This window comes from Rana temporaria, chromosome 9 (genome assembly GCF_905171775.1).
Source record: "Rana temporaria chromosome 9, aRanTem1.1, whole genome shotgun sequence".
In the NCBI taxonomy this organism is placed as follows: Eukaryota; Metazoa; Chordata; class Amphibia; order Anura; family Ranidae; genus Rana; species Rana temporaria.
Window position 1 is genome coordinate 144,575,318 of NC_053497.1, and position 27,236 is coordinate 144,602,553.

The following is a 27,236-nucleotide window of genomic DNA, read 5'->3' on the forward strand; positions in this document are numbered from 1 at the left end:
ACTCTTTATAGTCCTATATACATTTATAGAGCCATGACAGGTCCTCTTGATATTCCTTTACCTGTAAAGAGTAATGACAGGTCCTCTATATACATGTATAGAGCAATGACAGGTCCTCTTTATACTCTTTTATACATGTATAGAGCCATGACAGGTCCTCTTTATACATGTATAGAGCCATGACGGGTCCCCTTTAGTTATCATGATATAAAATAATGAATGTGGGGGCCTTTTGGTTGGTGTGATTTTTTTTCTGGGGGGGGGCAGCATTTCATTCTTGGTCCCAGGCAGCACAATGTCTTGGGCCGGCACTGGGCAGGAGTCCCCTCCCACTGCTCGTGATAACGGCCGAGCGGCTGCTGGGCCGGCTGACCGCCAGCTCTAATAAATGGTACAACCACTTCAACGAAATGACATGCAGGTACGCGATTTTGCATGAATGGTTAAAGCAAGATTCACACAGTCATGCTCATACGCGTTTTCTTTATTGAAGAGCCTGAAGAGGACTGTTTTGCTCCGGAAAGCTCTGAGACGGCTAATTACCAATATATATATAGATAACCTTTTCACAGGATTTTGTGGGCCGCTTAAGGCCCCTTTCACATTGAGGAGTTTTTCAGGCGGTACAGTGCTAAAAATAGCGCTGCTATCCCGCCTGAAAAACTCCTTCACTGCAGACTCAATGTGAAAGCCCAGGGCTTTCACACTGAGGCGATGCGCTGGCGGGAGATAAAAAAATCTCCTGTCAGCAGCATCTTTGGAGCGGTGAGAGGAGCGGCGTGTATACCGCTCATTCCCATTGAAAACAATGGGAAACCGCGGCAATACCGCCCGCAATGCGCCTCTATAGGCGCATTGCGGGCGGTATTAACCCTTTATCGGCCGCTAGTGGGGGTTAATACCGCACCGCTAGCGGCTGATACCCGCAGCAATTCCGGCGGTATAGCGCCGCTATTTTTAGCGGCGTTATACCGCTACCGCGGCTCCCGCCCCAGTCTGAAAGGGGCCTAACAAAGCAGCCCACAATGCTGTAAAATAGTTTGCTTTGTAACAAACCCTAAAGGGTTAACTACTGCTAGAGGGAGGCTGAAGCTTCCATCTAAAGCCCTGATTCACCAGGTGGTTGATGAACCAATCCTAGCCCTGCCAGGAATCAGGACATAATGAGGAGTTTTGTTCAGAACAGCAACAAAAGGTAAGAATTTGCAATAATATTCTGCTCTGCAATGTACACAAACCACCCAAAGGAATTGTAGACCCCATAAAAGCATGCTTCTCCCCCTTTTTTGGGGGGGTGAAAAACTGGAGAGCACAAAAAATATATAAAAGGATGTCCTATATTTCAACAGGCAATAGCTGGCTACAGTAGTCCAGTCATCCACAGGTGACTCCCCTACCTTCTCTGGGAATGCTGGTGTTTTGAAGGGGTTGGCACAAAAGTAAAGCAAACATGACAAGGCACCAATGGGTAATGCCATGTGTGAACAGACAAAATATTACTTTGTGCACCTGCTATGCAGAGCACTCCATGTGGAGGAGCTCAGCACAGTGGCTGCTGGGAGCAAGCCACAACAATACCCAGCAATGCAGCATTCATTTGGATACAAAGCATTATTAAATTTAGCTCGCCCAAGCTGCCAACCATCTTTAAACACCGGCACGGTGCACGTGCCTAGATCAGACTCTGCCTACACCACTGCCCATGTCACATGGACCCAGCAGACCCCAGACAAGGCTGTTAGTCATGGAAAAAAAAAGCCGCTCTGAGGACCAGCAGTGGGGCTCCCTGGATTATGGGTCATTTAGCCCCCTTTCACACTTGTACGACTTCAAAGTTGCGCGATTTTACCGCATGCCTGTGTAAGTGGCATCAAAATCGGATCAAAGTAGTGCAAGGACTACTTTGAAGTAGGCACAACTTAAAGTCATGCCAGTATGAATGGTAGTCATTGAAAATAATGGAGAATGACTTGTCATACGATTTTGCAGTCCAAAATCGTAAAACAAGTCGTATAAGTGTGAAAGGGGAGTTAGTTGAGACACCAGGGACTGCCGACTACCAGGTAGAGGCGCATACCTAGGTCCTGCACATAGGAGGAAAAAAGTTTAGTTTAAAACTAGTTATAAATTGATTGGGGCAGTTGCTTGACATTTTGTTTCAGAACAGCAGTGGCGGCTGGTGCTCAAAATGTTTGGGGGGGGGGGGGGGGGCAAACGAAAAATAAAAAAATTGCAGCCTCACTGTGCCCATCAAATGCAGCCACTGTGCCATCAATTGTCACCACTGTGCCATGCCATCAAACACAGCCACTGTGCCATTGGATCACAAATATCCACACATCTGATACATTGTAACATGCCCTGTGCACAGGATTACATCCATCCACACACCTGATACATTGTATTATGCTCTGCCTCTGTGCATGGGATCCCATATATCTACACACCTGATACATTGTAAAATGCTCTGTGCATATGATCACATCCATCCACACAGCTAATACATTGTAACAAGCTCTATGCATCATAGGGGCACAAATATCCATGCACCTGATACATTGTAACATGCTCTGTGCATGGGATCCCATATATCCACACACCTGATACATTGTAACATGCTCTGTGCATCATAGGATTATATATTTCTAGATTGTAAGCTCTAACGAGCAGGGCCCTCTGATCATTCCTGTATTAAATTGTATTGTAACTATAATGTCTTCCCTGATGTTTTAAAGCGCTGCGTAAACTGTTGGCGCTATATAAATCCTGTATAATAATAATAATATACATCCACATATCTGATACATTGTAACTAGGGTTGCCACCTCATCCCTTTAAAAAGGAACACATCTGAATTACACAGATTCTGAGGCTAATTTAATGCAGATAAGGCACCAAGTGAGTTTAATTACCACCTTAATCAGCCACAGAACATGTGTAATTCAGATGTGTTCCTTTTTAAAGGGATGAGGTGGCAACCCTAATTGTAACATGCTCTATGCATCATAGGATCCCATACATCCACACACCTGATACATTGTAACATGTCCTGTGCATAGGATCCCATACATCCACACACCTGATACATTGTAACATACTCGATGCATCATAGGATCCCATACATGCACACAGCTAATACATTGTAACATGCTCTGTGCATCATATGATTCCATACATCCACACACCTGATACATTGTAATATACATCTAGATCACAGATCCACCACCATACATTATACACTGTGCATAGGATTATATACAGTTACAGATCACAGAGCCAACACAACACTGTGCATGAGATCCCATACATCTGCAGACCACAGATCAATACATTATATTATATACTGTGCATCGGATTCCATACATCTGTAGATAACAGATCCAACCCATTATATTATACACTGTGCATTCTATACATTTACAGATCGCAGAGCCCATACATTACATTATACGCTGCGCATGGGATACTATACTGGGATGGCTATACTGTGTATGTGCAGGAGGAGGTCACAGCACCTCTACAGCCTATGCATGCTACATCACATTGTTAACAAATTCTTTGGTGGCTTAAGATCAAAGCTGCTATGCTTCTCTCTCTCTCTACACTGGTAGCAGAGTCGTGTACCTGCACTTACCTGTCTGCATTTAGAGGATTATAGCAGCCATTGGTCATGTAAAGTTTCTCTGAGATTAGACTTTCTTGCAATAAAACCAATACATTATATTATACACAGTTCATGGGATTTCATGCATCTACAGATCGCAGAGTCCATACATTATAAGTCTGTACTCATTGATGCCTCTGTGCCCTTTGTCGCTGCTGTGCCCTGTAAAATGCACTTACCTACTACACTCGGACGCCCCCTATGGACGGGCCGCCACTGCAGAACAGTGAGATCTTGCCTGGGATATGGAGGAGTGGCAGTGCTTATGGCATGATGGATTCTCTTTAAGTGACTTGCCAGGCAGTAAAGCATTATAACCTGTCACTATATGGACACACTTTCATACCTCATTGGTGGGTTCCTTAACCTCCCTGGCGGTATGATTCTTTCAGATTTTAGGTGCTGAAAGCGGTACCATTATTTTGCATGGAAATTTGGCGTTTTATATTCTAGGCCTGCAATTCTTAGGAATAACTCACTTAAAGCTGTCCAAACAAGAAGTCTAGTAGACATCCCGGGTATAATAAAATTTGAAACACAAAATCATAATTCATAATATAATAAATATAAATGGTTATAACAAAAAATATAATAATAATACAAATTATTACTTTCAGTGTTTGATGATGAATTTCCCCACAAATCACTATCGCTCAATTCTGCAAGTGATTATAATTTATTATCGCTGTTTTCTAGCTGATCTAAAACCACTTTTGACATAAAGGGACACTTTTTGGTTGCTATGGACAATCTCCAGTTTCCAGGCAGAAAGAACAGTTTTTATTATATAAAAGTGCATGCAGACCACTAGGAACAAAGAGGGTGTGTATTTATTTCATACAGTACTGTAATCTATAAGATTACAGTATACTGTATGTATTGTGTTTATTCACTTTTTTGAATTTGGCGCCGATCTACGCCCCCGTGTGTCGTAATGTCGCAGGGAACGGAGCTCGGCGGCACACGGCACTGTGAAACGAGCGAGGTGACAGCTTACTCACACAGCGGGGAGGCATCGTAGGATCCCGGGACAAGGTAAGTAAACTGCGAGGCGATCCCGAGTCAGAGTACCGCTTTTGGTGCTGAAATTCCATCCCGAGCCAGACTCGGGAATACTGCTGAGGGGGTTAAATGAGAGGCAGTGGCATATCATCCATGTGCGCAATGTGTGCGCTGCACACAGTCCCCGAGGGGAAGGAGGGCCCACTGTGTCCCCACACATTGCACAGTTGGAGAAGCTGCTGCTGCTCTGTCCTAGAACAGTAATAAAGAAAAGGGAGTTTTGGACTTTGGATGAAGCAGTAGACTGATGGGGAGTAAAGCTGCCCATTCCTCTTGTCGAAAATCCTCCAGTTCCTGTAAATTCTTGGGATGTCTTGCCTGAACTGCACGTTTGAGATCTTCCCAGAGTGGCTCAATGATATTGAGGTCAGGAGACAGATGGCCACTCCAGAACCTTCATTTTATTCTGCTGTAGCCAATGACAGGTTGACTTGGCCTTGTGTTTTGGATCATTGTCATGTCCAAGTACGTCCCATGCGCAGCTTCCTGGCTGATGAATTCAAATGTTCCTCCAGTATTTTTTGATAATATACTGCATTCATCTTGCCATCAATTTTGACCAAATTTCCTGTGCCTTTGTATCTCACACATCCCCAAAACATCAGCCATCCACCTCCGTATTCTTGTGGCCAAAAAGCTATATTTCTCTTTCGTTCATGGACCGACACAACCTTATTCTTGACTTAGTGGGTATTAGCCTTCCTTTAGGAGTTGACTAGGCAGAAACTTATATATAAAAGGTTAACTTATCATACACCCTAAAACCCTCTGGGCCCTATAGCGGGCCCTCTGGGTATAACCCCTCTCTCTGCATCTCTCAGATCATTTTTTTTCTGCCTAGTTTCAGAAGAAGACATGCTCCCTTCAGGCCCATGGCTTGAAGGCTGTTAGTTCAAGATTCTGGATTTTTTTTTTCCTGCGATCTTCGATCAACTGCCGACTGGGCGACGGGCTGGATCCTAGATCCTTGTATTCGCCCCAGTTTCGGCCAGCGTGTGCCGACCATAGCTGCTCACTGGGTCATCCACGACATGCCCGTCGCTCTACGGATGGCTGGTGAGCTATGCACTCAAGGGCTTGCATGAAGACCGGTCTACAGGGCCGAGTCGCAGTAGCCTGGCTGACAGTCATCTCCGTTACCATGCGGAAGATGCACTGTCCAGAATGCTCCAGCCTAAAACCACAGGAGGGTAAGTACTACTCAGGGCCGCTGATAGGGCAGTACAGCCAGCCCTATTGTACCGGCCCCGCCCCCATCAGCTACACAGTGGGGCCCGGGCATTATTACAGTTCGTTACTGCATTTACAAAAAAAAAAAAAAGTTTTCTAAACTCCTCTCCCACTCTTAATTGCTTACAGAAGGGGGGGTTATATAATTTTCCTGGAGGGGAGTGCAGGCACAGCGGAGGGACTATTTCTTTATTTTCGGGCACATGTACATCATGCCGCCCCGCTATTGTATTAGTCCCGGCTGGCGGAGTGATACGGTGATTGTCCGTTCGTCTCCCGGCTGCAGTCCTCTCAAGACATGAAGAAGTTGTCAGTGGCTGACAGGGGAAAGTTCAAAGCAGGAGGACAGCGTGGCTGCAATGGACACAGTGAGTAGATAATAGAGGATAGAATACTCACTGTGTCCTATTATGTACCTCACAGCAGATTATCAGTATTACATGAATTATAACAACGGTAGAACAATAAGCAGGTGCTCTATAAAGGTTCTATCATTACTCTAGGTCACATTGCTTTTGGGTGCTGACTTTGTAACAAAGCACAGCAGTAACAGTCCGTTACATACAGTACAGCCATAAGTTAACAAAGTCAGCACTTAAAAGCAATTTGACACAGAGCCATGATAGAGTACCTGCTTACTGTGCTGTCTGTGTGATTATCATAATGCTGATGATTATAAGAAACAGTGAGATGCTACTTTACATTTCATTTGGGGGAGCAGTAAATGTGCAGCGGAGCTGCATTTTGACTGTTCCCCAAACCAATCCCCTTTAAATTCTTCCCGTCCAGCGACGTATAGGGACATTGCTGGAATGGAAGGATGATACCTTGGTCATCACTACAGCAATGATCACGATATACTTTTTTAGCCCCAGCAATTCTGCAGAAAGTAAAATTAATTCTAGTGGCTAAGAAGCCACTGGATTACTTTTACAAACAGCGGAAGGGGGTCCCATAACCACCTTTACTTCATTTAACATGTGATCAGTAGCATCCGGTTCCTGGGCCACAGTGAGAGGGATGGATGTTGTTCCTCCCACTGTGTGACATCAGAAACTGGAAGTGACGAGAGTTTTGTCACTGCCAGTTTCGGGCTCATGTAAAGAAGCCATCACCGGCTTGAACAAGCATCTTATCAAACTGATCTTGGTTTGATCAGATGCTTTGGCAGTCAGAGGACAGATATGGGGTCTAAAAGACCTCATATCTCCCCATAAAGAGGACCTGTCATGGCCCATGCTATCACAAGCAATGCTGTTCATCAAATGTAAAGATACAGTGTAAACATTTTTTTTATTGTAATAAAATACAATTTAAAAGAAAATTAAACTGCCCCCTCTCCTTCGTGCTTATTAATTGCAAATGCATGCATTGGCTCCACACGCATATGTACCCCGGGGTGGGGTCAAGGGCGTGGTTGAAGGGGGCCCCGTCAGGTAGGCTGTACGGGACCCCATGATTTCTAACAGCGGCCCTGGTACTACTACCTTGCTTCGGCAAGAAAACAGAGCTGGGCATCCCTGGAGAGGTGAGTAAAGGGCTCTATATTTCCCTTCTGCCCTCCTTCCCCTTCCCTCCTCCCTAGACTGCTGAGGTGGGGGTTGCCCTGGGGAGCTTCACCTGAGAACCAATATAAAGTATAAGTGCATAGATATTGCTTACTTGTGTTCATGTTGTCAGCTGCTGCTTCCCTCTTTCAATGTAGAGAGCTGCATAAGAGATTCTGCTGCTGTGTGTCTGGCGACCATTTTTTCTGTGACCATGCTGGATTGTTTGTATACCTGGCGGCCATTTTCCTGTAGCCACTGTTGGCCTCTACTCAGAGCTCGGCGGCCATACTTCTGGGGGCTATATGCACTACGGCGGCCATTTTCTTGTAGCCGCCCAGCGCTGGAGGTGTTGCTCACACGGCGCCCAGGGGGGGGGGGCTGTACCGCGTCTCCCAGCCACTCAGCGGCCTGCGTGGTGCGCCCCAAGAAGGGCGCTTAGAACGGCTATCCTCCGGCAGCATTTCCCCATGAAACTGGGGCCTCTAGCGTCCCGCTCGGCGGCCATTTTTTGTAGCCCATGATAGTATTACAGCACCGGCGGCCATGCTTTTGGGGCCTCAGTAGGCTTGACCTCTAGCACCTGAGCGGCGGCCATCTTATAAATCAGCAGCCAAACAGACACACGTTGCTGACTAGCAAACAAGCTGATAAGGACAGCAGCCTTGTAGATAGCAGCCATTCAGCAGACTGACAGTTATATTCAGCGGACAAGAAGCAGCTCAGCTAAACGGCACTGCACTGCTGGTTCCAGGGTGGTGAGTCCTCTGGGGGGGGACCCCTCATCTCTGCTGCAGTTAGGAGGGTGGGTTGTCCACCTTGCTTGGAATCCCTGTGTCAAGCGTGTGGGCAGCATGGTGTCAGAAACAGACATTTTTTTCCCCTGAAACACCTGAGCTGGCAATTGATGCCCCTGTACCCGATGTATCGGTGGACGCTATGTCGGCAATCCTAGATGCCTTCATTGCCAAGGTGGAATTAGCACATGGAAGGACGGGGGCTAGAAAGCACCCCCTCCATCTTCTGGGGACAACTCAGATATGGAGCCAGGTCTAGCTACCACTCAGGACCCTGACTCTGAGGTATCTGACGGTGCAGACCTAGAGCGGCCAGACAGTGAGGATGACTCTGGACCCAGGTCAGCTCGCGAGAAGGCTCTGGTGAGTGACCTTTTAACCGCAGTGCGAGATACCCTAAAAATAGAGAGGTGTGTAGAAGCAACAGAAGCGTCGGTCCCCTTTGGGTTCTGTAAGGCGACCCGCACTGCTAAAGTGTTCCCTTGTGTGTCTTATTTAGACAAGCTTTTATACAAGGAATGGGACAGCCCACAAAAAAACTTTTTCGTTCCTAAAAACCTAGCGGTACGTTACCCACTGGAGGAGAGTTTCTTAAAGAAATGGACCTCGCCCCCCCATAGTGGACCCTCCTGTGTCCAGACTAAACAAGCTTACCACCCTTCCGTGGAGGCTCCTGCCTACAAGGACCTGGCGGACAAGGAGGCAGAGTCGATATCCCGTCACCTATACACTGTAGTAGGTTCAGCGGTAAGCCCAACCATAGTTGGGGCGCTGGTGTCCCAGACACTCACGGAGTGGGCAAAGTTACTGCTCAATGGGTTACAAACACATCACGCTTCCACCCACGAGGTAGCCCTAGCGGAACAACTGGTACAGGGCCTAAAATTCATGTGTGAATCAGCCTTGGACACAATTCCTCTGCTGGCCAGAGCCTCTGCTCAGGCTGTGTTGTTACGCCGTCTAATGGACCTGCCCTTTAAAGGCGATAGACTCTTTGGAGCTTGCCTGGATGACATTATCAAGGATGCCACAGGAGGTAAGAGCACCTTGCTCCCACATACCTATAAGGGGAAGGAGCCACGTCGGTTCTTTACCGCACCCAAGCGTTTTTTTTCGCCCACTCAGCGCTGCGGGAAGAAAACTACAGGCCAATAAAACACCTGCTCAGGGACAGAGACGTCCCTGGTTTCGCAAACCCAACAAACCCGTTAACAACACCACGTCTGCATGAAGGTGGGGGAACGTCTTCACGAATTCGCGACCCGGTGGACATCTCGGGTTCCCGACCGGTGGCTTCGCGAGGTAGTCTGATCAGGGTACAAGATAGAGCTCCTATCTTGCCCACCAAACAGATTTTTTCCCTCCAACCTCCAGCTACTACCTGCTCGTCGGGAAGCCCTAGATGGGGCAGTTCAAGACCTGCTGGAACACGGGGTGGTTATTCCTGTCCCAGTACAGGATCGTTTTCAGGGGTTTTACGCCAATCTGTTCATTGTACCAAAGAAGGAGGGCGTTCGTCCTATCCTGGACCTCAGGGCCCTCAATTGCTTCGTGAAGGTACAGGGATTCCGGATGGCATCAATCCGCTCTATCGTTACTACCCTCCAGCCGGGGGACTTTCTGCCATCCTTGGACATCAGGGATGCCTATCTACATGTCCCCATATGCACAAAGCATCAGAAACTTCTGCGTTTTGCGGTCCGGGAAGACCACTATCAGTTTGCGGCTCTCCCCTATGGCCTGGCATCGGCACCAAGAGTTTTCACCAAGGTGCTTGCCCCAATTCTCGCCCTACTAAGACAACGTGGCATCGTTATCGTGGGCTACTTGGACGGACTGCTTCTGAGGGCTCCTTCAGCCTCGGAATTAGAGGAGAGCATGTCTATAACATGTCAGACCCTCAGACATTTTGGGTGGCTTCTGAACATTCAGAAATCAGTAATGATACCGACTCAATGCCTAGTGTATCTGGGATTGATCCTGGACTCCTCAGAGGCAAGGGTGTTCTTCCCTGTGGAAAAATTGCAGACCTTTCGGACTGCGGTGCGACAGTTTATGTCCCAGAAATGGTCGTCACTCCGTTTCTGCATGCGAGTCCTGCTCATGGTGGCCTCCTTCGAGGCGGTACCATATGCGCAATCTCACACGCAAGTATTACAGAAGGAAATTCTGTCCAGATAGGACAAGTGCCCATCATCCCTGGATTATCAGATCCGGGTGAGCCACCTGGTCAGGGCCTCCCTGGTTGGGTGGCTGACCTCACCGGCACTTCTGTCCGGGAAGTCGTTCCTTCCTTATCACTGGACAGTCATCACGACGGACGCCAGCCTTATCGGGTGGGGGGGGGGGAAGTCTGGGGGGTCCAGTCGACCCAGGGTCGCTAGTCCCTGGAGGATTCCCACCTGCCGATCAATGTCCTGGAACTTCGGGCGATCAGGTTGTGCCCCGCCGCATGGTCTCGGAGACTACAGGGGCTTCCAGTCGGACAACTCAACGGCGGTGGCATATGTCAACCATCAAGGAGGAACAAGAAGCTTGTCTGCAGCGTCAGAAGCCGCGCACATTCTAAGGTGGGCAGAAAGGAGCATACGGGCACTGTCGGCCATATACATTCCGGGTGTGGAAAACTGGCAGGCGGACTACCCGAGTCGCCAGTCGTTGGGCCAAGGAGAATGGTCACTGCACCCGGAGGTGTTTCAGCTCCTTTGCCAGAGATGGAGCACGCCAGACGTAAATCTCCTGGCGTCTCGACTCAATCGGAAGGTATTGAGGTTTGTGGCCAGGTTGAAGGACCCATGGGCAGACGCCACAGATGCGTTAGTGGCGCCGTGGAGTCAGTATTGGCTAATCTTCTAAGCTTCCCTCCTCTAAAGCTCCTGCCTCTTCTACTTCGCAGAGTAGGGGCAGAAGGGATTCCAATGATCCTAATCGCCCCGGATTGGCCTCGGCACCCTTGGTACGCCAATCTAGTGTGGCTAGTAGCAGACGTCCCTTGGCGTCTACGGCAGAGAAAGGACCTGTTGTCACAAGGTCCCATACTGCATCCTACTTTACAGTCGCTGGCTTTAACGGCATGGCCATTGAAAGTCAGGTACTAAGACCGGGGCCTATGGGATTCAGTAATTTCTACTAGGACTAGGAAGTTATCCTCTAGGAGGATTTACTATCGCACCTGGATGGCTTACTTAGCACTTTGCGAAGAGATGAAGTGGAATCCACGGACTTATTTTTTGTCCAGGATACTGCTGTTCCCACAGCGTGGGGTGGACCAAAGACTTGGCTTAAGCACGGTTAAGGGACAGATCTGCCCTGGCTGTTTTCTTTCAGCGACCCCTGGCGACTCACTCTCTAGTGAGAACTTTTGTACAGGGGGTTCGGCATTTGTGGCCCCTCCGGTCCGTCCTCCACTACCTCCGTGGGACTTAAACCTGGTTCTCTCAGTGCTTCAGAAGGCTCCGTTTGAAGAGATCACAGAGATTCCCGTATTGACACTTTCTCAAAAGGTGGTCTTCTTGGTGGCGGTCACGTCAGTTAGACGAGTCTCTGAGCTGGCTGCCTTATGTAGGGCTCCCTAATTTTTCACACGGATAAGGTGGTGCTGCGTCCTCAGCCATCTTTTCTACCTAAGGTCGTCTCGGCCTTCCATCTCAATGAGGACATTGTACTTCCATCCTTGTGTCATAACCCGTTGCACCCTAGGGAGACGGCTTTGCATTCCTTGGACGTTGTTCCGGAGGTCAGATTCACTGTTTGTTTCGGTGGCTGGGCCCAAGAAAGGCCTAGCGGTCTCATCGGTCACCATCTCTAGGTGGATCCGACAGACAGTAATCCTTTACTCCAGTTACCTGACAAGTGGTGACCACAGACGCCAGCCTTCTGGGCTGGGGGGCAGTGCTGGATGAAGCATCTGCCATGGGGAAGTGGTCCGGGGCCGAAAAGCTCCTACCCATCAACATTCTGGAGATTCGGGCAATTAATTTAGCCCTCAAAGTTTGTCTTTCAGACTGCAGGGCTGGCCTGTTCGGGTTCAGTCCGACAATGATACGGCCGTAGCCTATATCAATCACTAAGGAGGCACCAGAAGTCTGGATGCCCAAAAAGAGGTGAATCACATCTTGGCCTGGGCAGAAAGGCATATTCCTCACCTATCTGCGGTCTTCATTCCAGTGGTAGAAAATTGGCAGGCAGATTTTTTAAGCCGTCAGCAACTGAGTCCAGGAGAATGGTTTCTACACCCCGACATGTTTCAAATCATATGTCAGAAATGGGGAACACCAGATGTGGACCTGTTGGCTTCCAGGTTCAACGCGAAACTGGACAGTTTTGTGTCAAGAACAAGAGATCCCTATGCTCAAGGCTTAGATGCCCTGACAATCTCATGGGATCAGTATTAGTCTGTGATTTTGGTCTCCCCGGCTTGGCCCAGGAGACCCTGGTACGCAGAAGTCATAAGGATGGCGGTAGGAAGACCTTGGGTTCTTCCATTACGCCCAGACCTACTATCGCAGGGTCCAATAATCCATCCTGCCTTACAAAGTCAAAATTTGACGGTTTGGCTGTTAAGACCCACATTCTGAGGAAACGTGGGCTCTCAGGGACAGTCCTATCCACCCTGGTTAATGCTAGGAAGCCGGCCTCCAGGCTCATCTACTACAGAATCTGGAAGGCATATGTTTCCTGGTGTGAACCCAGAAAGTGGCATCCTAGGAAGTTTGCCATTAATAGGATTCTTGCCTTTCTTCAGTTGGGCTTAAAAATGAAAATGGCCTTGAGCACTATCAAGGGCCAATTCTCGGCTTTGTCTGTATTTTTTCAAAAACCGCTTGCCTCTCATTCCCTAGTCAGGGCTTTTGTTCAGGGTGCACTGTGGTTGAATCTGCCGATTAAGTCTCATGTGTGCCCATGGCAGGGCTCAAAATTTCAAGTCCTGAGCTACTAGCCAGGCCTCAAGAGTTACTCGCCACCAGTTGTCCCACCTAATTCATACACTGCCCTGCGCCTAATTGCACCTGTAAACACGCCCTCGTAGATTATCTCATGGAATGACAATGTTTTATGCAGAATCAAGTTACAAAATTAAATATTACCAACAACAACTTTAACAAAATGGGACAGGGCACTGGATCATCATCAGAAATCAGGAGCCTGTGTGTGCGGCTCCACGCTTGCATGTCGCCACTTCCCCCTTTTATTCAGGCTGGCAGTGAGGAGAGGAGCTGCAGCACAGCGGGAGGGAGTACAATCCAGCACTGAGATCCACACAACTGCACAGCCATTGACACCATAGCACAGCGCACACTGAGACCAGTCTGTTCACAGTGCTCAGGCTGAACTGTTGGACACTTACATAGAGCACAAGGAGAAGAAAACTGCACAAACTGGAAGGCTGCCACTCTCATGTCAGGGCAACTTTCAGTGAGCACTGCAACGGAGTGGTAATTTTCGCAATCCTCCACCTCACTCATTACTTTCTGCTCTCCATCAACATTTGTTTGGGGTCCGGGGGGAAGGCTTAGAGAGGTCATACCGTTAGGTCCCATTGCTTAATGAGAATTGTAAGGAGAGCATCTGTGTACTGCTCTGCCTGTGCGCGGCTCACCAGACTACTTTTCCCGAGCATGCATCTTTCCTCTTCGGCCGCCAATCTCATCGGGACTCTAAGTGTAGGCACAGATTGCAGGGAGATTGGTCATGCAGCCCTGTCATCACTCACCCCCAGCTTAAATCCACTCGCCAAATGCTAGAAGGCGAGTGGAAATTTTGAGGGCTGCTCATGGGATTTGAATTTGGTGTTGTCTGTTTTACAGAAGCTACCTTTTGAACCTTTACACCAGGTTTCTCTAAGTCTGACACAGAAACTGTTTTTTCTGGTAGCTATATCCTCGGCTAGGAGGGTATCGGAATTGGCGGCTCTTTCGTGTAAAGAACCGTATATGATTATTCATAAAGACAGGGTGGTGCTGCAGCCTCACCCGAATTTATTACCCAAGGTGGTTTTAGGTTTTCATCTGAACCAAGATATAGTCCTACCGTCTTTCTTTCCAGATCCGCAGTCTGCGGAGGAAGAGAGTCTACACTCTCTAGATGTTGTAAGAGCGGTAAAGGTTTATCTGCAAGCTACGGCTCCGATAAGGAAGACTGATTGTCCATTCATTCTACCACAAGGCCCAAGGAAGGGCCAGGCAGCGTCAAAATCCACTATTGCAAGGTGGATTCAACAAGTCATTATTCAGGCCTATGGTTTAGAAAAGAAGATCCTTCCTTTTCAGGTGAAAGCACTCGACAACAGCAGTTGGTGCTTCATCAGGCCTCCATTGCTCAGATCTGTAAGGCTGCTACTTGGTTTTCGGTCCATACATTTACTAAATTATACCAGGTAGATGTGAGAGGTTACGAGGATGCTGCTTTTGGGTGTAGTGTGCGGCAGGCAGCAGTATAGATCCTCTGGCTCGATGGCGGTCTTATTCTGATTTGTGTCTCCCTCCCCTCAAATGTTAGCACTGCTATGGGACATCCCATTAAGTAATTAAGGCTCTGTGTCCCCCGTGATGTATGATCAAGAAAATAGGATTTTTTGATACAGCTTACCTGTAAAATCCTTTTCTTGGGAATACATCACAGGACACAGAGCTCCCACCCCTCTTCGGAGTTAAACGTGGAACACTTATTGCTTTGCTACAAAACTGAGGTACTCTTCATTTGGGAGGGGTTATATAGGGGAGGAACTTAATTTTAATTGGGTTTGCCAGTGTCCATTAACCTGTGGTGACTACATAACCCATTAAGTAATTAAGGCTGTGTGTCCCGTGATGTATTCCCAAGAAAAGGATTTTACAGGTAAGCTGTATGAAAAAATCCTATTTTTTCCACTTCTTGATTAGAGTTTGAACACTGATTGTCAGCCTCAATTCCTTGGATATCTTTTTATATCCCTTTCCTGTTTTATAAAGTCCAACTACCGTTTCCCGCAGATCCTTTAACAATTCTTTTGCTTTCCCCATGACTCAGAATCCCGAAACTTCATCGCAACACTGGATGAAAGATGCAAGGGTCTGTCAGGAGTCCAGAAACTCATTGACCTTTTATAAACACACACAAATTACAAACAAACTGATCACAGGTGAGGATTGTTACTTTAATAGCCAGCCATTCAAACCCCTGCTTTCTGTGCATTACACTCCTGTCCCCTGCATTCTGTGCATTACATACTCCTGTCCCATGTATTTTATGCATTAAACCCCTGTACCCAGCATTCTGTGTATTACACTCCCTTCCCTGCATTCTGTGCATTACACTCCTGTCCCCTGCATTACACCCCTGTCCCCTGCTTTACACTTCTGCCCTATGCATTTAACCCCTGTATCCTGCGTTCTGTGCATTACATACAGAGCCTATACGCACGCGCACTACTCAAGCGGCGTAGGGCCCCGCAAATTACTTGAGGCCCTGCCTCCCTCTCGTGGGTGCAGGGGTGGCACCGGTGGAATGGGAGTCTTTCTCCCAGCGATCGTAGAGGGGAAGAGAGAGCCGCCCGGATATTTAGAGCACAGCGCACGCAGGGAACAATAACAGTTTTCATTTCAATTGTCGCGTTCCCCCGCCGCTCGCTGTCAGACACTGCCCCTCCTCCTGGTCCCAGGACTTTGATAGACAGATCACCCGTCTAATCCTGGTGACGGGTGATCGGTCAATCAAAGTTCCTCGGCCAGGGGTCGGGGCTGTTTATGACGTTGAGCGGCGGGAACACAGCAATTAAAATGAAAGTTGTTATCGCTGTGTTCCCTGCACTGATCTGGGCGGCTCTCCTTACCTCCCCTGCACAGGCTGAATGGTGGGCACAAGGCTGCATCATGGTGGGCACTGGGCTGCATTTGGTGGGCACAAGGCTGCATTTGGAGGGCACAAGGCTAATGGTTTACATAGCTCACAGCATCACGGGTCAGGTAGAGGGCCCCTTAGCAGAATTTTGCTTAGGGCCCCAGGGAGGCCAGGAACGGCACCGATTACATACTCCTGCCCCCTGCATTCTGTGTATTATACGCCTGTCCCCTGCATTATGTGCATTACACCCCTGTCCACTGCATTATGTGCATTGCACTCCACCCCCTGCTTTCTGTGCATTACACTCCTGTCCCCTGCTTTCTGTGCATTACACTCCCGTCCCCTGCATTCGATGCATTACACTCCCGTCCCCTGCATTCGATGCATTACACTCCCGTCCCCTGCATTCGATGCATTACACTCCCGTCCCCTGCATTCGATGCATTACACTCCCGTCCCCTGCATTCGATGCATTACACTCCCGTCTCCTGCATTCGATGCATTACACTCCCGTCCCCTGCATTCGATGCATTAAATACTCCTGTCCCCTGCATTCTGTACATTGTACTCGGCATTTTGTGAATTACACTCCCGCCCCCTGCATTCTGTACTCCTGGACCATGCACTCTGTGTGTCCTCCTAAACCCAACACTGACTACAGTCCTCTGTGCTTTACATACTCCTGATCCTTGAATACACTATGGACCTCTGCAGTCAACATTATGCATCCCAAAACTTACTGCAGCGATCTCCAACCCATGTGCTCTGCCTTACACCCTCATTTACTATATACACAATATTGTACATTATATACTTCTCACCAAAGCATGCAGTTGTTGGTTGCTATGTAGTCCCTGACTATTTTAATGAAGTTCTTTTTTACGCTAGGCTCAGAAAAAGCAATTAAAGCATATTTTATAGGTACAAGAAAGCCTGGGTTTCGTTTAATCATGCCTCTTAAACCTCTACCATTGTTAGGTGTGGCCACACCGACATTTTGCTACAGCACACTGCAACTCACTTTCTTCCTCAAGTGTTCCTCATTCTGAAGTTCAAAAGTTGGGAGATTTGGAGAGTGGGCGAGGCTGAACCGCAGCTTCATGTCTGAATGGACACAAGGAGCTGTAGCTTGGCTCGGTTGTCCCTATAGCAAGCTGCTTGCTGTAGGGGTGCTAGACAGGAGGGAGGGGCCAGGAACATCAAAGAGGGACCCAAAAAGAGGGGGCTCCAGGCTGCTCTGTGCAAATCCACTGCACAGAGCAGGTAAGCATAACATGTTTTTTTTTTTTAAATAACAAAACACTTTAGCGAGTGTCGGTTGCTCCATGCATTCATTGCCCAGTGGCCTCTAGTGCTGGAGCAATGACTTGGGGCTTGTTTATACCATATACTTTTATACCATCTGCACGGCTCTCCCTGTACTAAACTAGCCACCGCGATACACTCCCCTCCCTGTACATACTACCCACCGCACCCCTCTCCTGCACATACTACCCACCACTGTACACTCCTCTCCCTGCACATACTACCCACTGCCATACACTCCTTACCCCCTCTCCCTGCACATTCCACCCAGAGCCATACACTCCTTACCCCTCTCTCTGCACATACCACTGTACACTCTGCACTGTCCATTCCCTATTTAACATTACCACATTCTGAAAGTTATGTCAGACTCTATTTAACCACACCCCCTTTAAGACATGGCTATTCTTTAACAAAATTTAAACCACACCCACTTTTCGTCATGGCACACTTTATTAGCCACATTTTTTCTTTTCTTGATGCCTAGGATGGATGGATGGGGTGTCTCAGCCAATTGGCGGAGGTTCCCCCAACCCAAAGCACCTTGTTCCCAGATTGATTGGGACAAGGGCCTCTTTCCCAGAAGCCTGGGCTGTGATTGTGGGGGGTCTGTGGGCAGGGGTTTATCAGAATCTGGCACCTAGATCCCATCCATCCCATGTGAATGAGTATGGGGTACCCAATCACCAAAAAAGTGTAAAAGTGAATAAAGAAGAGACAGTTTTGGACAATTCCTTTATATATCTAAGCAAAAAAAAAAAAAACTATGTCCACTGATGTAGATCTATCGTCAATCACGTCCCTGCCACCACCAGACCTGAAGAAACACAAAAAACAAACAAGCTCAGGTCACCACAAACACTCCCGTGGACTGCCTGCCCCACTGTGAGATATTTCTTAAATAAATAGATATGGGGTGGGGGCCACCCAGCAAAGTCACCTTCTGGTGCCCACTCCGTAGCTATTTAGGAAATTTTACACGGCGGGGGGCAAGCAGTACACAAAAGCGTTCGTGACGAGCAGAGCCTTTTTTTTTTTTTTTGGTTCTGGCAGTGGCGTCATCATTGATAAGGAATCTACATGAATGATATTACAATGGTTTGCTGGTGATTTCAGTAAAAAAAATGTAAAGATGCACACAACACCGGGCTGAATATTTAGCATTTATTAAAGCACACTGCTTATATTGCTTCTTCAGTTGGCTAGACCCAAAGCTAAAACAATGACAACACAGTGCGGGAACAGGGTGTGGGGAGAAAGGAGGACATGCACAGCCAAAGTCAGCAGGCACGAGCAAGGGCTTTAATTCGGCTACGTCAGTTCACGAATAACGAACGCGTGAATTCCACATAGTCGTATGAAGAGGGCAACTCGCGGCCCTTACTGTCCATATATGGTTTCATGTGTGAGATGCAGTAGTCTGCCTGTTCACGTGTTAGGTTCTGAAAAACAAAATATATTTAGACAAATTGAAAACAGTAAAAACGGTCTATTATGCTGATCACAGGAATGCTAGTTGAGTGCTCCATAAATGTGAAAGTTGCTCTTCCTAGCCAAGACATACGCTGCTAACACCCAGTTTAAGCTTTGTTTCTTAAATTACTGTAATACAATCAGGCTGCATAAATGTGGGTTGGTTTTTACCATACTGTTGGACTGTAGCGTTGTTCTGTGCTGGCAGCATGCTGGAGATCAACACTGCTGATCAACCCCTGCCTGCCCCACGCTGAAGAAGTCCCGCCCACAGGACGTAATGTGTACGGGGGGGAGGAGCCACGCATGACGTCACCCACGATCGCCGTAGTCTGTATTGAGACACTGTTTACACTGCACGCCTGTCAGCTAGCACTCGGCATAGAGTGCCCCAGCATGTGAGTGGTTTTAAAGGTGTTCATTTACAATAAACTGTTGCTACTGAGAGCATTAGATCTCTCTTTTTTGTCCTTTATGGTGGATCATTGCTGCAGAGGTTTTGGTAATTTGTGATTCCTACGGAGCTGCTCATCGATTCCTTGACTTATTATAACAGGATGCTTTGGTCGATCATTATGCCCAGTGACCTTTTAAGGTCGATTTTTTGAGGAGAGAGGCCATCCTTATGCATGGTGGAGGATATCTATCTGGTCACTTATATTTACCTGCACTGTGCGATTGAACATTGATTGGATTTTCTCTTTTCTTCATTTACACTTATGGACTTCTTATTTTATTGATTTTTATATTCAAAATTATTTTTTTTTGCTGCACTGTATTTACTACATTTCTGTTTTGGGACTTTTTTTTATGAATTTATCCTGAGTGCTGGCTTGCATTTTGTAATATTGTTATATTTGTTTTTTCCAGCGCTGAATACTTTTTATTGCTTTGCATCAACCCCAAAGCGCAGCGGTCTGGGACTCCAGTGGTTCGACTTAGCTTTTGCACAGTGCTCCAATCGAAGTTGTTGCTCAGGGAGAGTGAGCAGTGTTAATTGGAGCATTGTGCAAGGGGTGAGATATGGGACACTGCGCAGTGGGCCCAATGGATTGCTAAGCTCTGTTATGCAATGGTTTGGATCTGCAGTGTGCAAGGCATTTTAACCCTAGCTGCAAAACAGTTTAGTTTAAAAAAAAATAAAAATGCTTTTTTTTTTATCATACAGCCTCCTGTTTATAGAAGTTCAACTGGGATTTAAAGTGTTACTAAACCCACAACAGTAAAATCAGTCTGTATATGCAGTAAAGCATGCTGGCTATACTCACTGTGGAACCTAAGGGGTTAATCATTTGTATTGTGTATAAAGGCTGTTTGATCCTGTATGCACAGATCCTCCTCCTTCCACTCCCAAAAAAGAGCCCGATATTTACAGAGCCAGTGGACGGGCTACACATGCTCAGTTTGGTGTGTATTGCTAGAGTTTTTTTTATTCTCTTGGGAGGATGCATGTGATCAGCACAGGGCCAATCAGCACTGTCCAGACAGAGGATAAGGGGGAAATAAAAACTCCTCCTACAAGCTTTACTAGGAACTGAAAGAAGTCACAAGGCTGCTATATACTGTTGATGAGAAAAGGTTTATATTTACATTTTACAATTTCTGTGTACTGTGGGAGACCAGATATAGTGAATGCAGGGTCCTGGGTTTAGTAAGGAAGCGTACTGGTTTCCTATGTCACTATGTCTAAACCGCTTGGCTCTGAAGTCTAGCTAGTTTTTTAATTTCTGTCTTTTTTTGTAGGCACTTCTATTCCAGTGGATGAGCAGGTAAACCCAATCCCCACCCTATGCTGACCATACTGTAAAGTGAAGAAATGTTTTTTTTTTTTAGCAATTTCAATCAGCTTTACAAAAAAAAATACCAAAGCGATTAAGGCAACCTACTGCCAAGAGTTTTAATAGAAATTGCTGGCTGATGAATCTTGATAGAAACTTGTGGTAGCCACACAACTGCCCGAGTGTTTGGTCAGCATTACTGTATTGAAGGCGGGACTGGTGGGCATCTATTTCTAATTGGGTATGGGACTCTAGCGCTGTAAAGGAATCCTGTTAGGCTTTACCATTAGGAGCTTCAGCTAACTGCTGGTTTGTAGACAGAGACCAGCTTGCAACTATAAACTTTAAAGTGTTACTTTACCCAGGACCCTGCATTTAATATATCTGGACGCACACAGAATATTGAAATGCAATTATTTTAGTAAATAAAAACATCTAAATACCCTTTCTCATCAGCAGTATATAGCAGTCTTATTACTTGTAGCAGTGTCCGGCTGAGCACTGGTCAAAGCTTGTAGAAGGATTTTTTTTATACTACTCTGCCTGTCTATGAGGCTGCAGAACCCCTGACCCTCTGTCTGGACAGGGCCAATTGGCCCTGTGCTGATTACATGCACCTTCCCAAGAAAGAAAAGAAGAAAAAAAAAAAAACTCTCTAGCAATACACATCAAAATGAGAGTGTGCCGAGTCCCCCCAAGGGTCTGTTCTACCAGCAGATGGATTAGGGACAGTAAAAAAGGGGAGGATCAGAGAAAAAGGGATCAAAACAGCATTTTTACACAATGTTGAAGATTAACCCCTTAGGTCCCACAGTGAGTATAACTGGTAAGCTTTACTGCATATACAGACTGATTTTACGGTTGTGGGTTTAGTGACACCAAGTCTCATCATCTTTGTGTGGTGGACTTTTTCTTTACTGTAGGTCAGAAGCAAGCAGTGCTCACTTGTTGGGGAAGCTGCTCATAAAAATCACTTGAAATTAAATGGAGGGAAGCAATCAAGCTGGAGGCAAGGGGCACCACCTTTGTTGTAGTTTTTCGACAAACATGATCTCAAAGTTTTATCCAAAAACAAAAGGGCATTAGGATCCATGTTTCTTACAAGGGTTGTAAGAATTGGTCTAACACCAGACTCTCTAGGAATCCGTTCCTGCAATAGAAGGTAAGGCCTCGTACTCACAATATGATAGCCAGAGGACAACGGTCTGAAGGACCGTTGTCTTAGGTTAACTGATGAAGCTGACTGATGGTCCGTCACGCCTACACACCATAGGTTAAATAACCGATCGTATCAGAACGCGGTGACGTAAAACACAACGACGTGCTGAAAAAAAATGAAGTTCAATGCTTCCAAGCCTGCGTTGACTTGATTCTGAGCATGCGCAGGTTTTTAACCAATGCTTTTGACCTATCGGTTAGGCATCCATCGGTTAAATTTCAAAGCAAGTTCCTATTTTTTTAACCGAAGGTTAAATAACCTATGGGGCCCACACACGATCGGTTTTGACCGATAAACGGTCCTTCAGACTGTTGTCCTCTGGCTATCCTATCGTTTGTACGAGGCCTAAAGGTCTCCAGAAGTCCAACTTTAGCTTGCCCTGTTAAACCATTTTAAGTTAAATGGAAGGAAAAAAAAAAAAGATTTATTTTTTACCTGATAGAGTTCTTCTTTTGTGACGTACGGTTTCTGCTCAGTGCTGAGCGCTCGGAATGCACTTTCAATCTCCTCGCTGGACTTCACATTTTCAGTTTCCCTGCTTATCATGAATGCCATGTATTCTTGTAAGGACACGTGTCCGTCTCTGTCAAAAAACAAGACAAAGATAATCAGAGAAGTGCTTACTAAAACTCTCACCAAATTGCCATTATTACATGACCAAAAGAAAATACCTGTTTGGGTCTACGATATCTAGGATGTTTTCAAATTCTGGATCAGGTTCTCCTTCTTCTACCATTGGAAGATCATATCCAAGAGACCTCAAGCAAGACTTGAACTCCTGGTGGTTAAGACGGCCAGACTTATCCTTGTCGAAGTGCCTGAGGAATAAAGGAGGTCTCATCTTAGAAGCTCATCTAAATCCACCAGACAGGGCACAGATGTAGCGGAGCCAAAGCAACAAATACTCACTTGAACATCATGCTGAATTCCTTGAGCGCTTCCTCTGTGACACCCGTTGTGTTTCTGAAAGAAGAAACCAATCACACAAGCTGGGTTAAGAAAGGTTTTCCTCATTGCATGACCCTACTGAAACTTACAGAACACAAATTAGAATTAGCAACCTGCTGTGTGATGTGAAGGGCCCAATCACTACCACGTGTGGCCATGACAGCATCATCCCGTCTCTAAATACATACTCACGCAAGTATAGGATTAACCAATGTCAATGAGCACTTCCTATTCTTAAAGTCATAGTTAGTGCCAAATTCTGTGAAAAAAGGGTAACCTTTAAAGTGGATGTAAACCCTCCATACGCCCAGTGAAGTGAACAGCCTCAGATACACAGAGATTAACCAAATCTCCCTACATAGGTTTTATATGTATATCTGCTGTTTTCACATTTATATATCGTTTGGAAAGTTCAGTTTTTGTTAGGAGATTTTCTCTTCCTGGTTAACACAGAGTGTGATGTCTGGGCATACAGCCAAGATAGTTAACATTGCTGATTGGAGGAAAGGCACACACCCCCTCCCATCATAGGCAGAGACTCTCAGAGCTGTTTTGTAATAGGAGCTGCTCTCTACTACTCTATTTTAGCAACCTCCTTTGACAAAAGATTCAGTCTAAAAAGTAAAAAAATATATCAGGAGTTCTCAGGCTGATAACAGAGCAACTGTTCAGAAGCTCATAGGGCCCCGTACACACGACCGGTTTTCTCGGCAGAATTCAGCAAGAAACTCGATGGGAAACGTATTCTGCCGAGAAAACCGGTCGTGTGTACACTTTTCGCCGGGAAACTCGTCGAGCCAAAAAGAGAGCATGTTCTCTATTTCCTCGTTGGGCAATGGGAACATTTGGCTCGACGAGTTTTCTGACAGCCAAACAAGGAACTCGACGGGAAAAACGATGCGTTTCGCCAGTCGAGTTTCTCGGACGTGTGTACACGGCCTAAGACTTTGAAAAGAGATGACAAAATACTGCAGATATATGTGCCCAGCTCGAATTTCATGAATCAGGTTTACATCCACTTTAAAGTGGTAAAGTGCTTTTTCATGATTTATACCTACAGGCAAGCCTATAAGACTTACCTGTAGGTACAGTAAATATGTCCCAAACATGCACCGTTTAGGAGATATTTACTTTATTAGCGCCGGTGAGGTCACTGGCGCATGCACTCTCAGTGGACGGTATGCCGTGGCTGTGACTCCCGCGTGGGAGTGAAGTTATTGCAGCTTAGCCATTCAAATGGCTGCGAACCTGGAATGAAGACCGGGTGAGAATGGAAGTTGTGTCAGCGGTGACAAAACGCCACCGGAAGGCTTTTTCAGTTAACTCTTTCATCATGTGCTAGCATGCAATGCACACTAGCACATTATGCTCTTATCTTGCAGGGAGAAGATCTTTTGGTTTTCTTTTTAGCGGTTGACTTCCGCTTTAGTTAGAAAAGGGAAGGAAGCACTGAACTGAGTAGATACCATTGGCCTAGTTGGTAGATACTACATGGTGGGCTTCAACGAGTTCAAAAACAGGCAGATGTGCCCCAAATTGTAGTTCTCAAGCAGAGGTCTGCCCATCCAATTGCCAAGCTAGGTGGCCAGTATTCCATTTCTTGTTTCAATTAAACCAAGGTACTAAAACATAATTTTTGCAAGAAGATGGAAGCAGGCATGGCCTCACAGACTGCCAGCAAAGCTTGTCATTTATTTTATTTAAATCTAGAAAAAGATTACTGTAATGCCAGGTCAATAAACATTCTAGAAAAAGTTTCATTAACTACTTGCCGACCAGCCGCCGCAGTTATACGGAGGCAGGTCGGCTCCCCTGCGTGAGAGCCCGTAGCTATACGTCGGTCTCTCGAAGCGGCCACTAGGGGTGCGTGCGAGGCCACCCCCCCTACAGTTAGAAGACAACCAGGGAACATACTTAACCCCTTCCCCGCCCCCTGGTGTTACTCCCTTCCCTGCCAGTGGCATTTTTATAGTAATCCAATGCATTTTTATAGCACTGATCGCTATAAAAATGCCAATGGTCCCAAAGATGTGTCACAAGTGTCCGCCATAATGTCACAGTACCGAAAAAAATAAAAATCGCTGATCGCCGCCATTACTAGTAAAAAAAAAAAATATTAATAAAAATGCCATAAAACTACCCCCTATTTTGTTAACACTATAAATTTTGCGCAAACCAAATCGATAAACGTTTATTGCGATTTTTTTTTAACGAAAAATATGTAGAAAAAGAATACGTATCGGCCTAAACTGAGGAAAAAAATAGTTTTTTTATGTATTTTTGGGGCAAAAAGTTAAAAATATTCATTATTCAAAATGGTGGCTCTATTTTTGTTTATAGCACAAAAACTAAAAACCGCAGGAGGTGATCAAATACCACCAAAAGAAAGCTCTATTTGTGGGAAAAAAAGGACGCCAATTTTGTTAGGGAGCCACGTCGCACGACCGCGCAATTGTCAGTTAAAGCGACGCAGTGCTGAATCGCAAAAAGTGCTCTGGTCTTTGACCAGCAATATGGTCCGGGGGTTAAGTGGTTAACTGCAAGTTGCAAAAAAACAAGAGCCTTTCTCCAACGTACCTGGCTTGGATTTGCTGTTCCAGGTTGTGTTGCATTCTCATGCCCAGCTGATCTAATTGGTCCCACTGTTGTGCCAGTCCCACCGTACTGTGTTCTGTGTATTTATTATCTAAAATCAATGCCTCTTCCATAGCAGCTCCCAGGTCCTCTATCTTCTTAAGCTGACTTCTCATTGCCCGAATCTCTTGATGTTTCCTCTGTGGTGGGAGAAGAAAAATACGTCAATAAACCATCAAAGTAGTGTGATCGTTTTTAATTAATTCAAGCCAAGACTGAATATTTTTTTATTTATATTTTCAGCTCCAGCATCTGTGTGCCTCGAAAACAATCTGTGACATTTCTATATGTATGTGTAAAATACATCACTGCTCTTGCAAGACTTTTACCTAAAAGGAGAATCGGACAGGAAAATATAGAAGCTCAATGATAACAGATGACAAAAGGTGCTGCCAGGATTACAAAAAGAAAACTAAAAAGGCATTGCTAAATGGCGATTACATTCTTCTCCAGCAACCCCCATAGAGTATCAGTAATCAAGTCTCCAAAGTGGCTTTACAACTTGTCACTGCATTGACATTTTTGCACCAAGAGGAGAGAAGGCAACTAAACAACAATGAAATTGGCTATCATGAGTTGTAAGGCTGGACAGTTTTAACAAAATAATAGTTGTCTTGTTATCTTGGATATGGTTATTAACCCTTTTAAACTTAAGGGTAAAACAAATCTTGATGACTAAGCACAATTTTGAAACGTTGACATGTGTTCGTGAAACCGTACATATCCCCACAACTACTGTACACCCAGATAAATTGTACCACTTGTTTTCCTGGACAAATTGGACTTTCATTTGGTGGTAATGGTTATGGATATCTCCTGATTTTTTTTTTTGTTTTTATCCAAAGAAAACTGCCCCAATTTAGATGTATATTTCTAATTACTACCATAACCTACCACCAAACAACAAACCAAAATAAATTCTCCTACTCCTAAGGATGAGCTCTGGCGTGTTCGCATGCTACACGTGCAGAGCCCGCCAGGAGGTTTGCACGGTGCTGCGCTAATCACAGCCAGGGAAACATTTCCCAATCTCTGCAGCCGAGCATCGGGACAATGTCTCCCTGGCTGTGATTAGCACAGAGCCGAGCACACTTCCTGACGGGCTCTGCATGTGTAGCATGCGAACACGCCAGAGCTCATCCTTACTCCTGGCGATCGCAGCGACAACATATTTGTGTATGTTATTTGTACAGCCTACCCTGTCCTACCTAAAAACACACTGACACCAAATAAAAAAATAAAATAAAATAAAAATCTTTACCAAAATATACAGAGCCTGATCTTTGCCCAAACACTAACGTAGATTTTCATTTTTTTTACACACACACACACACACCCCTCTCCCTCTCTTTCTGCAAGGAGAGAGAGAGCGAGAGAATTACAAACGTCCTCGGACACCTGTGATTGGCGGAACACTGAAAACAGTGTCTGCTGGGAAACAGTCTGAGGATGAGAGAACGTCCGTGATAGGCAGAACTGTATCTGCTGAGAAACGCCTATCACGGAAGGGACCAAGAGGAGACCGTGACTTTTAAACAATTAACGCCCGCAGCCTGTCAATAATTTCAGGTACACTGACGCAAGTATAATGTCTAGGTACAGTCTAATGAACATTTTCAATTGTTGAAAGTCTACCTCTAGGGATGAGCTCCGGCGTGTTCACACTGTCCACGTGCAGAGCCCATCAGGAAGTCTGCACAGTGCTGCGCTACCCACAGGCAGGGAGACATTTCCCGATCTCTGCAGCCGAGCATCGGG

At 46.2% G+C, this 27,236-nt stretch overlaps 1 protein-coding gene and 1 long non-coding RNA gene across 6 annotated transcripts in view; one reads left to right on the forward strand and one right to left on the reverse strand.

Annotated features, from left to right (window-relative positions):
- Nucleotides 1–1,105: 1,105 nt before the first annotated feature.
- LOC120914186 lies at nt 1,106–26,296 on the forward strand. The gene is made up of 2 exons (XR_005743632.1): nt 1,106–1,195; nt 25,722–26,296. It is a non-coding gene; the product is annotated as an uncharacterized LOC120914186 (long non-coding RNA).
- The window catches only part of SPTAN1 (spectrin alpha, non-erythrocytic 1), a 152,510-nt gene continuing 143,850 nt past the window's right edge, over nt 18,577–27,236 (reverse strand). For all 5 annotated transcript variants that reach the window (XM_040324734.1, XM_040324735.1, XM_040324738.1 and 2 more), the window contains 5 exons: nt 25,422–25,618; nt 22,806–22,859; nt 22,568–22,714; nt 22,332–22,479; nt 18,577–18,868 (listed from right to left, as the gene is read on the reverse strand). In XM_040324734.1, the coding sequence (XP_040180668.1) occupies nt 18,743–18,868; nt 22,332–22,479; nt 22,568–22,714; nt 22,806–22,859; nt 25,422–25,618 (672 nt within the window). In that variant the 3' untranslated portion in view covers nt 18,577–18,742. The remainder of the gene's footprint in view (nt 18,869–22,331; nt 22,480–22,567; nt 22,715–22,805; nt 22,860–25,421; nt 25,619–27,236) is intronic.